This window comes from Onychomys torridus, chromosome 14 (genome assembly GCF_903995425.1).
Source record: "Onychomys torridus chromosome 14, mOncTor1.1, whole genome shotgun sequence".
Taxonomy (NCBI): Eukaryota; Metazoa; Chordata; class Mammalia; order Rodentia; family Cricetidae; genus Onychomys; species Onychomys torridus.
The window spans coordinates 21,160,132-21,179,394 of record NC_050456.1 but is presented as its reverse complement, the minus strand read 5'-3'; the positions used below and the strand labels follow the sequence as shown (position 1 = coordinate 21,179,394).

The 19,263-nt window shown below is 40.3% G+C and overlaps 1 protein-coding gene across 6 annotated transcripts in view; it reads right to left on the bottom strand.

Moving 5' to 3' along the window:
* Positions 1-19,263, bottom strand: part of Nubpl (nucleotide binding protein like) — a 198,427-nt gene that overhangs the window by 113,955 nt on the left and 65,209 nt on the right. For 4 of the 6 annotated variants that reach the window (XM_036206084.1, XM_036206086.1, XM_036206085.1 and 1 more), the window contains 2 exons: positions 12,098-12,137; positions 11,922-12,012 (listed from right to left, as the gene is read on the bottom strand). In XM_036206084.1, coding sequence (XP_036061977.1) covers positions 11,922-12,012; positions 12,098-12,137 — 131 coding nt within the window. Of the gene's footprint in view, positions 1-6,065; positions 6,180-6,603; positions 6,662-11,921; positions 12,013-12,097; positions 12,138-19,263 lie in introns of those variants that run through there. The other 2 variants (XM_036206090.1, XM_036206088.1) reach the window with 2 other exon arrangements.

The window sequence follows — 19,263 nt, the reverse complement described above, 5'->3', positions numbered from 1 at the left end:
TAGGTACCACTTACTAAAGTTAAATGAAGATCATATAACCAATTTAAGCAGACCTACAACCCCTAGTGAAAATCATTAAAAGTCTCCTAACCAAAAAAAGCCCAGGGCCAGACAATTTTAGCATAGAATTCTATCACACTCTTAAAGAAGAGTTATTGCCAATACTCTTCAAATTATTCCAGTAAAATAGAAAAATAAGGAACATCGCCTAATTCATTTTATGAGGCCACAGTTATCCTGATACCCAAATCACACTGAACAAAATAGAGGATTACAGACTAATTTCCTTTATGAACATAGATGCAAAAATCCTCAATAAAATACCTGAAAGCTGAATCCAAGAACTCATAGAAAAGATCATCCACCATGATCAAGTAGGCTTCAGCCCAGAGATGCAGGGATGGTGCAATATATGAAAATCAATAATTCTAATCCACCACATAAACAAACTGAAAGAAAAAACTCACATGATCATCTCATTGGATATAAAAAAGGCCTTTGACAAAATCCAGCACTCCTTCATTATTAAAGACCTGGAGAGATTAGGGATACAAGAGACATACCTCAAAATAATAAAGGCAATTTTCAATGAGTCTGCCTATGGCCAACATCAATTTAAATGGAGAAAAACTCAAAGCAATTCCACTAAGATCAAGAACACAACAAGGCTGTCCACTCAATATAGTACTTGAAGTCTTAGCTAGAGCAATTAGATAACTGAAGGAGATCAAGGAGCTACAAATTGGAAAGGAAGAAGTTAAGTATGCTGGGCAATCCAGGGGGAGCAAGCCAGTTTAGCAGTCATTCTCCATGGTTACTACTTCAGTTCCTGCCTCCAGGTTCCTGACTTGACCTCCTGCCCTGGATTCCCTTGATAATGGATTGTGATGTGAAAGACTATGACAAATAAACCATTTCTTCCCCAAGCTCTCCAAGCAACAGAAACAGAACTACCACAAGTGATAAAGATCAAAGTATATGTCTATCCTCATTCAAATACTCACCAGAAATAGATACTGTATCTCATTATAGCTAAAAACCATGGGCTTAAAACATACAACTATTTTATGCAGCACCCAGAAAGAAAATAATAACTAAAATTAAAAGAAAATGAAGTGATACTGAGACAATGCCATGACGTTATTAATTACACAATTCACTCTAATTTCAGAAATACTAAGCATGGAAATCAATGTATCTGCCTAAGTAAAAAAAGCATTCCAGTCCTATTACATCCCCAATAGTCATAACTCCTCAAGGCCTATGTGGGATCTGTTCAAGACTCCATGCAGTCTGAGCAACTACAGCAGGCTTAAGACATCTGACTCTGATCCCTCATCTGCACCTAGAGACAAGGTAAGCCGTTGCCTGTCCACCAGAGACTACAGCTCTGAGACGCTTTCCTGAGGATCAGCAAGTAATCTTTCATGACCTTCATGAGACTTCTTCATTACCACTGCAGCAGACAAGACATATTATTCCTGCCACACAGACTCAGCTCAAACCATTCCAAGGTATTCAACGTCTATACTAAGGAAAGAACTGACTGGGAAAGTGAGGAATTCTTCTGGACACATCCAAGGGAGAAATGGACTATTATAAAGGCTTGACAGCTAGTCTACTTTTTAAAATGATTCATCTCAAAGGGAAATTATTTTAGCCTTCCTGGCATCTATGCTAATGAATTATGGCTACTCCTTCCACTCTCCTTTGATCAGAATATTCCATTGTGTGGTACAGTTCCTAACAACGCTATGTTTTACACTCATTCTAACTGCTGAACATCATTAAATAAGAGACTGCCATTTTTATCATTTCTCAAGGGGAAAAAAAAAAAAAACAGGTATGCTACCCACTCACATTAGAGCTGCAGTTACAACCTACCATTAACAGGAAGCGGTTGTCCATGACCTCTGGGTCATTACTTTGCTCTGGTGCATAGGCAAGAAGGGAACAGGAAAAGGTTTGCAGAGTTGAAATCACCACGGTTAACTTGGATTTCCCTGCTTTGTTGTTCTGTTTCTACATGCAGGCCTGTTAGGAGAGCACAGTCTTTGTTTCACTCCAGTCTCCTGGCAGACTTGTGTAAGGAAGCACTCATGCCAACAATGGGAAAGCACACCTACCCCTGAGCTCACAGGCTGGAAAGGCCTACCTACGACTCCGAACGTATTTGCCACAGCAATATTACCCAAGACAAGCAAACACTTTGGGCTGGGAAATTCGGGAAAGACCCAGGGAAAAAACACAATGTGGTAGTAAGAAGTTGTGCAGCTGAAGACTAGGTAAGGCAGTCAACATCGCCACAGAAGTCAGTGTGAAGAAACAGCTACCAACATACCAAGTGGGAAACAGGTGACATGTTAGTATTAGTGCACAAGATGTGCCTCTCAAGAGACCTAAAGCCTACGGAGAACATCGTGGCCAAGAAGAGGAAAGTCCCTTCATCTCTAAAGGAGCCCAAGGTGGGACTGATGTGAGGCCATGTGGAAACACAGAGCAGCAGTGCCTGGCGATCAGAATGACGGCACCCACCCCCCCCCCCCCAACCCCCAAGCACCCAGAGCCAGGGTCACTCCCTTTTCCACATCTGATTGCTCTGTTTCCACTGCTTCCTTGGTAAAAAATTACCTATCTCAAGTGTCAGTTTTACTAGGTAAAAGGGGTCTCTACTCTGCCTTGATGGGGCCAGAGGACAGATGTAAATTGGTGAAGGGATGGCAGATCTACTCTAACAGTAAAGCAATTTGGCACCAATGACTTGTAAACAGTTGGTGCCAGCCTAAAAAAACAAAACAAAAACACTGCAGTAGCTTGTGATTCTAGAATCTGTTATAGTAACATGCAAAACATTGCAGTACAGAATTCAAAACTACATCTATAAGCCATCATCATGGCGATTTGAAGGCTCTCATGTGTCATCTCCAATAATTCACAGGAGAAAAGGCATTTTAAGAGGAAGAAATAATAGCATTTAATAGGCTGCTTCTAACTCCTTTGACAACTTGTTCTTGGGAAGCTGACCACAGGGTTTCTTCTCTGACATGGAATCTAAATAAGAGTACAACGTCTGTTCTCCTACAGCAATCCCACCAGCCGGGCTGGTCAATGCTGTGACAGCTTGCTCCGTAAGTCCAACCTAGACTGCCTTGAATGAAACACTATCCAACAGTGTGTGAAAGTCATCAGGCTCCCGGTCTACATAAATGTCACCGTCACAAGTCAAAACCGGTTTGTAACACAACTGGGATGTCTATTAACTGTCGTGTGCATTCTTCCATCCTTGGCATCTACCCAACACCCAAAAAAAACATAGTAAGTGAACATCAAATGTCAACTGCTGAGGATGACAAAATCTTAGGACATTAAAAGCACAGCAGGAATTATCTGCTGTTGGCAAAATAAATACTTGGTTAATGAATGAATGCACAATATCGGAAAGATTCATCAAACTTGCTTCTTACTGGTAATGCTGCCTTTTAAAAATATCTCAAAGAAGCTGAGCGTGGTGGCACACGTCTTTAATCCCAGCACTCAGGAGGCAGTGATAATCAGCAGCAGATCTCTGTGAGTTCAAGGCCAGCCTGGTCTACAGTGAGTTCTAAGACAGCCAGAGCCACATCACGAGACCCTGTCTCAAAAACAAAACAAAACAAACAAGACCCCAAAGAATGGCTTTAGTCATAATCCATTTCTAGAGTCTTAATCTAATCTATACTTTCAAAACAGAAGGGGAAACTCATAACCGGGCTCAGCACAATTGACTCTTTAGCCTTAGATTGTTTCCAAAGAAATCTAATAGGAGTAATTAAGCTAGTCTATTTAGAAACCATGCTTTACTTTTTTTTTTGAGACAGAGTTTCTCTGTGTTGCTTTGTGCCTTTCCTGAACCTCGCTCTGTAGCCCAGGCTGGCCTAAAACTCACAGAGATCTGCCTGCCTCTGCCTCTCGAGTGCTGGGATTAAAGGCGTGCGCTACCACTGCCCAGCCATGCTTTACTTTTTAAAGATCTTATTCTTTAAACCACCAGTTTTAAGTGCTGAAAGACTATTCTCTGTCCAACTGAATCAGTATTCTTAATTCTTCTTGGTTTTTTATGTTTGTATTTGAAAATCATCACCTATGTGTTAAATGGCATATGACATACATGAAGACATGATTTTGTGGTTCTTCTGCTTCCTCGCCCATACCCTTCTGCCAAGTTGACCCTTGAAGCGTCTCCCCACCTCAGTTTCTTTTCCTTTTCTACCTAAAGAGCTATTATTGTTCTGCCAGAACAGCAAGTAGTGTTATCCGGTTAGCTGTGACTCCTGTACTTTAACACGCTCTAACCAGTGTCATGAGGACACCTGTGAGGTTCCTGGGCACACTCCCAGTGTCTCTGGGTGCCACACCATGTCTGTTACTTCCAGAGCTCAGCTGGAAGAGGGAGGACTGTAGTATCTTGATACTTAGTGCTTCACAGAGACCCACAAAGTTCCTTTTAAATATTCAGAATACCTGAGGAAGTAAACATGCAAGGAGGAATGAACATGGTCAGATGCCCTAGACTGATCAAGATGGCACCCATGACTTCACAAGCCAACGAATCAGCCTCAGAGAACCTGTCCCTGCAAGGCAATACATTCTCCTGTACTTATATACAGCCAACTTAATTATCTTAAAAATATCATTTAATATTGTATCTCTTTGCTGAGTTGTCTAAAGAACCTTTGAAACTTACGGTATATCAAAACGTTTTGTACTACTTATATGTCAAAAGGAGACAAAGGGGGAATTTCCTTACAACGTGGCTGACTATGAAGGACAACAAGGAAAGCCATATGCTGCCATGTTTTCTACCTCCATATATCATAACGGGGTCCCACAGTTACTATTTGTCCAGTGGGAAGACTTTCAGAATCTGACTCAGTTAAATGCAAATATTTACAACTACCAACCTTAAGCTGAACTCTAATAGGTGCCTGCCTTTAATCTATGGGTATAATAATGGATCTGATTCAGACAGCAGTTTGCATCAACTGAGTAATACATGCTTTTGCTATACAGACTTTATACTGAAATGGTATTGGTAATAAAATTTTATTCATATTTATTTCCACAACGTATTAGTCATTACCTAATAAACCTCCATTGTTGCAAACATTAAATACAGAAAGGAGCTCGATTGTTAATTATCCTATTAAACACTGAGAAAAACACTCCTATTAGAGCATCTTGTATAATCACTTGCCATTTGAAAAACTATGTATCGGCCTCCTTTGGCTCTTCCCAAGAGAGGTACTCAGGGGAGTTCAAACATTTTCGTTTTTCATTTTATACAGGATTAAGGAGAGTTTAGCCCAACTCAAAGGCAAGATTCTTTAGGAACCCAGGGCTGAGAACATTCCTTATTCAAAAGTGAAATCCCATTGTCAGGGAAATCACTAACACCAACTATCAAGGGGAAATGTCTCATTCCTACTGCCAGATCAGTTAAAGTGAACCACTTCTCTTGTTGCTAGGAAACAGCCGCTCATTACATGCCATTATCAGAGCCCTGGAGAAGGGAACTGGCATCTGCTCCACATTTGGGATACCAGAGATTGAACTAAAGCCACTGGAGATGCTGCCAAAATCCCTGGGCTCCGAGTCTGTGCTGCGCCGCAGCGGGGGTCCCCATCCACCAGCCTTTGAAGTTTTTCCCTTCTCAACCTCTTTCTCTAATGACTGAAATTATTTTTCCAATATCCTACATTTCCAAACTCAAAGATTCTAAGTAAAAAAAAAAAAAAACACACACACACACACACAAAAAAAAACTTCCTTGAAAATATTAACAGAGAAATTAAAAACCAGTAGTTACTCATTGAGTGAAACACACTAAATGTTTCTGCCTTTAAAGATTAAGATCAAAACAGAAAACAAAAAAAATTATTTCACTATGTGGAGAATAAAAAGAAACACACAGTGATAAGTTCTGTGCTGAAATGACATTCCAGCATTTATCTGCCTGGTTTTCTACTTCTCTTTTTATATCCCAACATGCTGTTCTGCAATGCGTCACAGATGCATTCCACACTTACACCGTATTGGTTTACCAATCTTTTCCCTTCCTTTTGACTGGTGAGGTTCCAAGAAGATACGGTGAAACTATACAGATAGGGTATTAGAAACCAGCAAGTTGAAACCAAGAGACTTCCAATCCTACCACTTCTGTATGCTGGAGATAAAGGTATCCTTCAGAAGTTGGTGTAAGTTGGTTAACTGGCAAACCCTCCCTCACTGAGTTAGGACGAGGCTGGCAGGGCTCCACCCCCTTGGAATTCTTCCCACCCCCCCATTGGCATTCAGGGCATCGCAGTGACTCCTGGCTGCATTCTGAGCTCCATAACCGTCCTTGGTGCAACTTTGAATTGGTTCTCAGGGGACTCTGCCATGCTGAAACAGCGTTCCCAGCTCCTCCCAACCTCTTTCATTGTTCCCTTACTAACAGGATCACTTCCTACTAAGGGTGCCAGATTTAGAAGAAAAACTACAGAAAACTCCATCAAGTTTAAATATCAGATTTTTTTTTAAAGTATGGACATGCCCTAAATTATCCCATGCATCGGTAGTACTCACACTTAGCTGGGCGCCCCAGTTTCTCTGACAACCTGTTCCTGCTCCACTGCCTGGTGCCTCGGCTCCTTGACTCTTTACTCGGTGTGGTAGACCTGACCGTCGTCCTCACACAGCCCCACTTCCAAATTCTGTTTAACTCTACATATTTTCTAAACTGCCTCAGGGTTCTAATGCCCTTACTTCTGTGAACACAACTAATTTACTTGCTACTTCTCACACCGTTCCACATCACGAGAGAGTCTGGATTATTTGATCCAATCACTTTTACCTCGGCGCTGGATTCCCCCTGACATTGTGGCTTACAGAAAACAGAACTTAACTTCCTTGATTCGCTCATTAACTGACTGGATCTTCTCCCTTTGGACTTCCTGTCCTGCTCCTTCTAACTCTGGCTCCAGTGATAGGCTTGTCCTTGTAGGCTACAGGCCTTCAGAGTGACATAATTTCAGTTATGTTTAGATTTTTTTTAAAAAATGAGAGAGAAAAAAAATCCATCTATCAACCTTTGCCTTGGTAGAAGGAAACAGAATCTTGGCATCTTCTTATTAGGATGAACCACAAGTAGGCAGTGCACATTTCCACTCTGAATTCATACAACCAGAGTAGTCCCAGGAATTTGAAAGAAAATTTAGTGGAAGTTGCCTCAGGTTCAAAATGTCCTCAAGTACTGGGGACACAACAGAACCTCATAGAAAGAACCTGACTTTGTTCCAGGGATGAAGCAATCCTAAAAGGCCATCAACATGTTGTTCATGTTAAACGTGAAGAGAAAGATACATAGTGATTGATAAAATACATCAATGAACATTTCTATGATGCTGTGTTTCCCGAGTGTAATACATATTTAACCACATACTCTTCACAGTGAGGCAGCTAACACTAAGCCCATGTTACAAATGAAGAAAACAAAGCTCAGAGGAGTATGGCTGAGTTACACAACTATAAAACGTGCGGATGAGGCCAGAGTCTACTGCTCTGTGGACTTAAATCCAGGATGTCAATATTTATGGGGCAGGTGAGAATAAAGAGTTAAAGATAAACTACCAAAAAAAAAAAAAAAAAGTTAAAAGGAAACTCCAGAAAGCTGCCTAAGAATACAGTGCTCACATGATAACATTAGAGAAACTATAGAAGATCTCTCCTCACAAAAGACCTGGGCCAGAAACTAACAGAACATCTCTTAAGACCTTGAGAAAATAGTGACACATCAGAATTCTAGATACAGTGAAAATATAGAAAAAATACATTCCCAATAAGTGAGCCATGAGAAGAAATGTCAGCAGCAGATAAACACCAAATACAAAAGAAAATTCCTAGTGTAAAGAAAAGAGACACTGAATAAAACTCAGACCTAAACAAGTAAAAATTACTGAAGTAAAAAAAAAAACTTTTAACGAATATAAGAAATTGTATTCTTAATTTAAAATACAACTAAGAATATTATATAGCAGTGTTTTATAATATTACTCTTGTATTACATTAAAAATATATCACAATATTATGAAGTACAGTAAAAGGCAAACTGAGCTATATTGCTGCAAAAACCTTCACTTTATAATGCACAGGGTCAGGGCTGTTTGTTTGCTCATTTCTCGGCTCCTGTCTCAGGAGCCAGACTCAGACATGTTCTGTAGCAAGGACAACTGCAAACACTGGATTTCCTGCCTCCACACTCAGCTGTACTGACATTACTTGAAGAAACAGTGATAAGTTAATAAAATATAACCCGAAAATGGCTAGAGAAGAATACTAACCATTAAACCTAAAAATAATTTAAATGGAATTTTTAAAATATTAACTTGAAGACTTTGAAAACCCAAGGAAACATATTATAAACCCTAAGGCAGTGATAATAATAATACCAGGAGGTAAAACTGAAGAGAATTTGGGCTGGAGAGATGGCTCAGAGGTCAAGAGCACTGACTGTTCTTTCAGAGGTCCTGAGTTCAATTCCCAGCAACCACATGGTGGCTCACAACCATCTGTGGTGACATCTGGTGCCCTCTTCTGGCCTGCAGTCTTACATGATATATACATAATAAATAAATCTTAAAAGAAAAAACTGAAGAGAATTCAAATGAATATAGAAAATTATTTCATTTATCCAAAACAACACAAAAATATAAAATTAATTTGTAAAAAATACATGTGACAACTATGGGAAGAGTCAAAATAGGAGACTTAAATTCAATCATAGCAACAATTACACCATGTATAAATTCAGCATCCAATTAAAAGGCAAAAATTATTAAACTGGATAAAACACTAAGACACAGCTAGATGTCTACTGACCCCCTTTAAATATAACCAAACTGATGTTTAATGATCCGAGGGTCGGAGGGTGTGGCTCAATGAGCTGGCTTTGAGAGGTCAAATAAAAAGGAAGGGAATTTTGTTTAATTACATGAAGACTGTGTATCAGTTGGAACAATGAAGCACCTGACACCTGAAGAGGGGTTTATCTGGGTGTCTACTTCTAGGGTCCGGCTCACTGCGCTGGGGAAGTCATAGCTGCAAGAGATTCAAGCAGCTAGGAATGCTGAAACCACAGTCGGGAAGCAGGGGAAAAAAAAAAAAAAAAAAAATCAGTGTTTGTGCTCAGCTCCTTCTCCCCTTCTCATTCAGTCCGGGCACCCAGCCCTTCTGATGATGCTGCCCACATTTAGTGTGGGTATTCCCGCCTCAACCAGCTAATCTACGCAGGGCCTCATGGACATGCGCAGAAGCCCGTCTCTTCTGCGAGTCTAGATCCCATCTTGGCAGTCAATATTAACCATCGAGACATGTGTCCATTCTCCTGTGTGAGCATCAGGCAGACCTCAAAATAAGTTTGCCGGAGACATGGAGGACCAATTCATAACAATAAAGGGGTCAGTTCACAAGGAAGGTATAACAATGCTAAATATGTACATCTAATAAAATTTCAAATACATAAAGCATATCTCAATCTTTTAGTTACAAAGTTATAGAATGACAAAGCAAACAGAATCCATAAAGACTTAAGAAATTTGAACAATACTGTCAATAAACCAAATCTAAATGAAAAATAGAGAACATTAGCCATGATAACTATAATCCTAACTAGCCAAAACACACAGAGTATCAACAAAGATGGACATACACGGACCCACACAACATCTCCCAACCTGTTAAAGGATTGTGAAGGAAATTTACCCAAAAGAAATTTTGCTAGAAACAAATATGATTAAACTCTTAGGAAAATTCAGCAATGTTTAGAAATTGATCATACTACATATATCCATAAATAAAAGGACATTAGAAATTAATTTGAACTGAATAACAGTGAAAACCTAAAGAAAATAAGAATTTATGAGATTCAAAGCAAAGTGTGGTGATAACAGTACATCCTTAACTGTTTCTATTTTATTTTATTATTTGTTTGTTTATTGGTTTCTTGGTTTTTCAAGACTGGGTTTCTCTGTGTAGTTTTGGTGCCTGTTCTAGATCTCGCTCTGTAGCCCAGGCTGGCCTCGAACTCAGATCTGCCTGACTCTGCCTCTTGAGTGCTGGGATTAAAGGCGTGCGCCCCCACTGCCCAGCTAACTGCTTCTGTTTTAGAAAGAACTCTCCAGGAGCTGCAGAGAGGACTCTCACTAGGACTGCTGACAGCTTCTGCAGAGGACCTGGGCTTGAGTCCCTGTGCTCACATGCTGGCTCACAAGCACCTATAACTCCAGTTCCAGGGCATCTGATACCCTCTTCTGGCCTCTATGGACTCCTGTACATACAGAGTGCACATAAATTCATACAGATTCATAGCTATACAAAAAGTCAATAAATAAACAAATACCAACGTTGAAAATGATAAGTCATTAAAGCCCAGAGATCTAAGAGTCTACCTTCAGGCAGTAGAAAAACAACAGCAAATTAAGCCCGCCATGATGAAAAGCAGGGAAAACGATGGAAACCAGGAAGCAATAAAGTAGTAGAAACACAGAATAGGGAATATTTTAAAAGCCAAACATTGGTTCTTTGAAGCACAGATTATGAACAATAGAAAATAAAAGAGAAAAATGAACAAATAACTAATATTAGGGATAAAGAAGACATTGCCACAGGCTGCAGCCTACCTTAAAAGGTAATAAAAGATTACAATGACCAAATTTCACATACTGTTCAACTTGTTTCTTTTCCCCAAATTCATAAAAGATTTCTAAACTGAGCTTTTGCCAAATGTTGAGAATGAGTAAAATCAGCTGACTGAAGTGTTCAGATGGTGACTAACTTTGGAGATCCAATTTGTGCAATGCAGGCAATTAACACAATTATTCTATATTTTCTGACAGTATTCAGCAATAAAGAATAGAAAGGCTGGGCTCTGACAGACAGAGGTCACAGGCACAGAGGAACTGGGGAGGAGGAGGCATTTGGGTCCCACAACTACACTAACCACCAGGACCTGGGTGGAAACAGGAGGAGATGCAGCCAAAGGCTTAACACTGGGAACAGTAGGAGAACTCTGGTCCAATGATCAAAAAGGACATTTCCAAAACTTCACTAGCACAAGTGTTACAAAGACAGAGTCTTAGAGATCATGGCCTATTTCATCAGTCACACAACCATCCGACAATAAAGCCAGAAATATTCATCATTTGTACATCCCATAGTGGGCAACCCATAGTGTGATGCCTGACCCAATGTAGACTGTGAACAAATAAGGAGTAACCGGAAACCGGTGTGACAGATTTACATTGACCTAAAACACAATTATAACCTCTCATCTACCGAGAAAAGGTAGTTTATTCTAAGCAAACAATAAATGAAATATAGCCCACCTGGTAAACTGTGATTATGCAATCATATCTGATAGCTTTTGTTGGGAATGAAGTTGACAGAACATGTACTAAAAAAAAAAAACAACCACAGAACCATATACAGTAAAAATAATAACGGTCACAACTGTTGTGATAGAATTTAAATCACAGGAACCGTCCTGGCTCTCTATATATTCATCCACATCTGAAGAATTTCTACACGGTCCCTATAATTCATTACTGACCACCGTGAGATTAACCATAAACCTAAACAGACTTGCTCTTCCTACAAGAGACTCAGAAAACAATATCAAGTAGAACAACAGATTGTTACGCTCATTCGCAGTGGGAAGATCAAGTCAGTGAAATTCGGTCTCAGTGCCACAGTCACTACACATTCCAATATCAAGCAGATTTCTTTGTCAGTCAGATATCTCAGTGCTGGCTGCAAATTTTAACAATTCTTCCATTGGCAAATGCATTAACTACAACTCTGTCAAAGTAAAATAATACTTAATGTAACATTAAATACTTAATGCTTACCTGTCTCAATAGTTTCTCAATGGCTGACATCACCATAAGGCCCCTCCAAACAAGTGGTGCAGTCTCTTCAACCAAGAATCCCATAGACATACTGCAACAGCAATCCAAAATTATAACTCGCTTGCACAAGTTAATAGCACTCTTCAGAAAATACAAAATTTTAAAAATACACTCACCAAGCAATACCATAATTCAAAAGAGGCCTCATTAGGTTGTCTGAAATAAGAGGAAAACATCTCTGTGAGAAGAGTATAGCATTGCACACAGCACATTTTCTTCACTTTATACACATGTGGGTTGTAGAATGGTTAACCTGGGCTAACCAGCATATCCATCACCTCTGACACTCATCATTTCTTTAGGGTAAGAACACTTAAACTACTTTTGGCAATTCTGAAGTACATAATAATGTGGTTCAACAGATCCCTGGAACTATTCACTGCCTAAACGGTACCATGCGTTATTTGATTAAGAAACCACATACCCTTGGACTAAAATCATTCTTTTTCTTATTCACCCTGGTGATGATTAATCTTCATTGTCACTTGACTGGTTAGCCACCTAGCAAACACTCTTCTGGCTGTGGCTAGGAGGGTGTTTCCATGGAAGCTTATGGGGGATGGCAGACCCACCCTGAATGTGGGCAGCATCCTGTGCAAAGGTCTCAGATTGGATAAACTAGATTGACTGTGGATGCACTTTGATCAGCCACACCACACTCTGTTGCCACACCTTCCTCACCACAATGGACAAAATCCACCACAATGGACAAAATCTACTCAAACTGTAGCAAACAAACAAACAAACAAACAAACTCTCTCTGCCTCATAATTGCCTTTTGTCAGGTATTCCGTCACAGGACTGAGGAAAATGACTAACATGATCCTTGGCCTCTTGCTGTGGATAGCGCTCTGTATAAATAACATGCTGATTGGCCAGTAGCCAGGCAGGAAGTATAGGCAGAACAAGCAGAGAAGAGAATTCTGGGAGGTGGAAGGCTGAGTCAGAGGGACGCTGCCAGCCACCACCATGAGTATCAACATGTAAGACACCGGTAAGCCACAAGCCATGTGGCAACTTATAGACTAACAGAAATGGGTTAATTTAAGATATAAGAACAGCTAGCTAGAAGCCATACAGCTTATAAATAATATAAGTCTCTGTGTGTTTACTTGGTTGGGTCTGAGCGGCTATGGGACAGGCAAGTGAGAGAGATTTGTCCTGACCCTGGGCCAGGCAGGAACACTAGCTACAGCCTCTCACCACACGATGTTAGGACTTCACCTCTCCCTTATCCAACCTCTCTGACTGGTGTGGTACTCCTACATGCTCTGAGCCAGGGCCCAGTCTGAAGGGTCCACCTAATCCTATCATCCACATACCCTCCCCAAGGCCCAGTTCTAGCTGAGGTCTAGCATCTTGGTGCCCCAGCCTAGTTCGGGCAGTATCACTCCCAATCTCCAAGCTTTGGCCAGGGCACATGATACTCCCAACCTCTAAACTTTGGCTAGGAGGTGCTTCCTGCCACCAGCAAAGACAGTTTCCTACCACCTAACTTCATCCCTCCTCTGCACATTCAGCCTCCAGGCCCAGTAAACCCTGCACATCTTGCAATGGGACCCAGTCTAGAAAGTGCCCAGACCATCCCCACCATGTACCCTCTCCAATCCCCAGATCTAGGACAGGTGCCACATCCTGTGCTCTGGCCTAATGTAGTCAGCCCAGGCAGCCACCCCAAAGTTCCACAATTGGAACAACACTCACATCCTGTATAGCAGACCACCTAACTTTATCACACCTATACCATAGGCCCACCTGACCTACAAGCCCTATGCTCTGTCCAGACTTCTGTGCCCATATCAGACCCAGAACTAACCAAAGAAATTCACATGCCCAGGTCTCATTGCAAAAGCACAAACAATATAAAAGATCAAGATAATATCCCCCCCAAAAAATCCACCATCCTTACAGAAATGTTATCAATGAGAACAAACACAGAATTTAAAACCACAGAATATAAAAAAAAAATCATGAACATCAAAGAATTGAAGACATTTAAGAAAGACACAAAGAAACAGCTCAATGAGTTCATAAAGAATGAACTTCAAGAAAATAAGTGTGTGATGACTAAGAAAAGACAAACATAGGACCGAATGAAATGACAAATAAAACCCAGAATTTGAAAATAAAATTCAATGGAAGACAGAAATACTGAAGAGAGCTCAAGTAGAAATGAGGAAGGGATTGAAAACTCAATAACCCAGCTGGAAAACTCAAGGGAAAGCGTAACAAGTAGAACTGATCGAGGAGAAGTTAAAATAATCAGGATTCAAAACTAAAATAGAGGAATGGGAACACACCAGCAAAGGAAAGGAATGTGCAGAACTGTGGGCCATAATGAGAAGACCAAATCTTCAAATTATAGGCATAGGTGGGAGAGAAGAATCCCAGGTCAGTGGATAAAAATAGATGTTCAAGGACATCATAGAAGAAAACTTCCCCAAACTAAGGAAAGACACACCCACACAGATACACGAGGCAACATAACACCAGATAGACAAGCAAAGAAACTCCACATGGGGTATCATAGCTAAAACATTAAGTACATATAACACAGAAAGAATACTGAATGCTGCAAGAGAAAAAATGTAAGTCATATGGAAAGGAAAACCCATCAGAATAAAAGCTAATTTCTCAGTAATTGGAAAATTACATTGGAAAATCAAAAGTGCCAACCCTGATTACTGCCCCATGCAAAACTATCTGCCACAGTTACAGGAAAAGGAAAACTGGATTTCCAAAATACAAACAGCATAAAACATATCCATCAAACCTTGTACTCTAAATACTCCCCTTTCTCTAAATTTATAGATAAATTGGATGAAAAATAAATAGAGAAACATCAAATTTAAATAAAAGGCATTTTATAATTCAGGGTTTTAGCTATCATGTTTTTTTTTTATTTTTCCATATAAAGTTGAAAATTCCTTTCAAGGTCTGTAAAGAATTGTGTTGGGATTTCAATGGAAGAACTACTGGAGATATCAAGGTCCCTGAGTTCAAGCTCTCCACAGAGCTATACTAATAAAAATCTCATCGTACTGGCATAAAACAGACAAGTTGATCAATCAAACTGAAGACCCAGACATAAATCCACACACCTATGGACACCTGATTTCTGATAAAGAAGCTAGAAATATACACTGGAAAAAGGAAAGCATCTTCAACAAATGGTGCTGGTCAAAACGGATGCCTCTATGTAGGAGAATGAAAATAGATCCATATTTATCACCCCACACAAAGCTCAAGTCCAAGCAGACCAAAGACCTCAACATAAACCAAACACACTGAACCTGATAGAAGAGAAAGTAGGGAACAGCCAAACGCAGTGGCACAGGAAACAACTTTCTGAACAGAACACCCATAACACAGGTCAACAACTAAAATCAACAATTAATAAATGGGAGCAGGCAGAGTTTTTCTGTGCTGGAAGCCATTTTCAAATAACCACTCAGGCACATAATATTGTAAATGCTCGGCCAATAGCTCAGGCTTGTTACTAGCTAACTCTTACACTTTAACCCATATTTCTTATCTACCCTCTGTCATGTGGCACATGGCTTATCTCATTTTCTAAATGTCCTGTTTCCTCTGTGTCTACTGGCATCTCTCTGACTCCACCCTTCTCCTTTCCAGCATTCTCAATTTGGCTTTCCTGGCTAACATTCTGTTCACCTATTGGCCAGTCAGCTTGTTTATTAAACCAATCACAGTAACAAGTTTTCACAGTGTACAAAGGGATTATTCCACAGCAAATGGGACTTCATGAAACTGAAAAGCTTCTGTAAGGCAAAAGACACCACCAATTAGCCAAAAAACAGCCTACAAAATGGGAAAAGACGTTTACCAACTCCATATCCCATAGAAGTCTAATATGCAAAATATATAAAGAACTCAAGAAACTAGATATTAAAAAACAAATAATCCAATTTAAAAATGGGGTACAGATCTATTGAGATTCTATTAAGAAAACAACCTGACTCAAATAAATTACATTAAAAACTTAGGCTTGGGTTGGGGATTTAGCTCAGTGGTAGAGAACTTGCCTGGAAAGTACAAGGACCTGGGTTCGATCCTCAGCTTAAAAAAAAAAAAACACCTTAGGCTTGTGGGTGCTGGAAAACTAGATCCATCTTCCCTGCCCTATACTCCACCCCACCCCAAAAACAGTCCATTAAAGATCTATTCAAAATGGATCAAATGTAAGGACAAATACTTTGAAAGTGCTAAAGGAAAAGGTAGAGGGAACACTTTGGAATGCTAGCATAGGCAAAAACTTTTTGAGAAGGACTCCAATATCTTAGGAGATAATCCCAGGAGCTGACAGATGGGGCTACATGGAATTAAAACACATCTGCACAGCCAAGGAAATATTCACCACAATGAAGATGAAGATGTGGTCCATGCAGTAAAAATCCTTGCCAACTGTGTATCAGACCAGGGGTTACCATCAAGAAGGCTAAATCCTTTAGGCTGAATCATCTGCTCAATAAATGATCTAATGAACCAAACGGTTCTCAAAAGAACAGGGCAGGCAGAGGTGGGTTACAAATAAAAACCCATTCTACAATGAACAGTATACAGGAGGATGCTTTAATCAAACCCATCACTTTTCATGCTGACCTAAAAAAACTTCAAAGAAGTACTATTTTTAAACAAACAAACAAAAACTTAAGTTCATTTAAAGACAAACTGCTAGCTCATTAGAATACAAATGGCAGAACACACAAGGAATGCTGGTATCTCATGTTCTTGTCTGTGAATTTAGTGTATGAAATGATCCTATCTAGACTACTAGTAGCAAAAAGTACAATTGACATTTTTGTTTATTGGGCAAATTTTTACTGAGTTTCTGTTATCCCCAATCTTTCTCTTTACACGGTAACACTTCTGACCTTCTTAAAAATTTATATGACATGCAAAACTGGTGTACATTTTTGGGCTAAATTTTTTATTATTTTTATTAGCCAGGTATCCTTAATCCCAGCACTCATCGGCAGAGGCAGGTGGATCTCTGTGAGATTAAGACCAGTCTTATCTACATAATGAGTTCCAGGACAGCCAGAATACATAGAGAACCTGTCTCAAAAAGTGCCCCCCCCCCGTTAATTTTTATTTATTCTATTAAGGTGGGCAAGCATATGCCATAGTACAAGTGCAGATATTAAAGACAATTTTGTGGAGTCCACTCTCTCCTTTATGTGGATTTTAGGGATCAAACTGAGCTTGGCATGCTTGAGTAGAAAGCACCTGTTCCATCTTCAGGCTCTAAACTGGTCTCTCTTCTAAAATTCCTTTCTTAGTCAGTGTTTTATTACTGTGAAGAGACACCATGACCACAGCAAGCTTCTAAAAGAAATCATTTAACTGAGGTTGGCTTACAGTTCAGTGGTCTAGTCCATTATCATCATGGTGTGGAGCAGGGTAGTATACACACAGACATGGTGCTAGAGAAGGAGCTGAGAGTTCTACATCCAGATCCACAGGCAGCAGGGAGAGAGGGAGGCTGTGACTGGCCTGGGCTTTTGAAACCCCAAGCCCAACCCTAGGGGGGCACTTCCTTCAACAAGGCCACACCTCCTACCTTCTCAAGTAGTGCCATACTCTAATGACAGAGCATTCTAATATATAGGGCCATTCTTATTCAAACAACATGATTCCTTTTCAGCAGGAACTGGAAGCTATGGGTTCAAAGGATTCCTGAGCTGGAATTTGAAAGTCTCTACGGCATGGCCTTGAGGAGAGACAGCAAAAAGTTGTAGGACACAGAAGGATGGAAAAGATAGTCCAAGCCAAGACGGTGCTCTTTTGCTGACTGAAATGCTGACAGACGTGTACACTATAACACAAGCCTGGCAGCATGACTGCCAGCACAAAGAAACGATGGAGGACTTAAACAGAACCTAACAGGTACAGAGCCAATGACATGGCATCAGCCTTACTATGACGGACAAAACATGTGGTTTACAAGAATGACAGAAACAGCTGATTTGAAAGAAAAGGAACAGACACTGTGGTGGTGTGAATGAAAATGGGCCCCACTGGCTCACAGGGAGTAGCATCTTGGGGTGGTGTGGCCTTGTGGGAGGAAGTGTGTCACTGAGAGTGGGCTTTGAGGTTTCACATGTTCCCACCAGGCCCAGTGTCACTCTCTCTTCTGCTGCCTGCTGATCCAGATGGAGAACTCTCAGCTCCCTCTCCACACCATGTCTGCCTGTGTGCCTCCAACCTCCATGCTTCCTGACATGACAATAATGGACTAAACCTCTGAACTGTAAGCCAGCCCCAATTAAATGTTTTCCTTTACAAGAGCTGCTGTGGTCATGATGTCTCTTCACAGCAACAGAACCCTAACTAAGACAGACACAAAGCATAAAAATGCAAATTTATTTTAAAACTGATGAGAACTATAACATATTATTGCATAATAAAAGTGATATATAAGGTATAGGTACAGAATGCAAATAAACATGTTATAATTAAAATTATAAAAGACAACACATTACTAATAAATACTAAGAGACAATTTTTGGCACAAATGTCTAGTATAGATATGAGGAGCCTTACTCTACTACCATCTGGTCTGAAAGCTTACATGGTCCATATGGCAGCACAGCCAGATCAAAAATGAAAGTACTGAAGAAATAAGCACAGAACCACCAACACTGGTGACGCCATGACCAAGTGAAATCTGGAGGACTCGTGACATCAGGCACAGAACATGAAACCAGCAGGGCTGTTAACAGCTCTAGAGAATACCCTCTAGCCGGTGGTGGCACACACCTCTAATCCCAGCACTTGGGAGGCAGAGGTAGGTGAATCTCTGTGAGTTCAAGGCCAGCCTGGTCTACAAATTGAGTTCCAGGACAGGCAGAACTGTTACACAGAGAAACCCTGTCTCAAAACACACACACACACGCACACACACACACACACACACACACACACACACACATACACACACACAAATAAAAATAGCTATATCCCAAAAAAAGACATGTCAATTATTTTTGTTTTCAAAATTTAGAGGCTCAATTAATCCTCACCATACAGAAGAATGGTTTCTCTTCACTTGCTGCATATTTATTGAATGCTTACATAAGCCACGGAGAACAGAGACAGATAGAAGGGCAAAAACAGACAGACACGTACGTCCTCATGAAATACAAAATCTAGGTGGAAATAAATATTGACACTACCCACAAAATCACTACAGAAGAGCCTGTAGCCAAAACCAGCCCAAAAAGAATAGCATATACCTGGTCTAGTCCCAGACATTTTT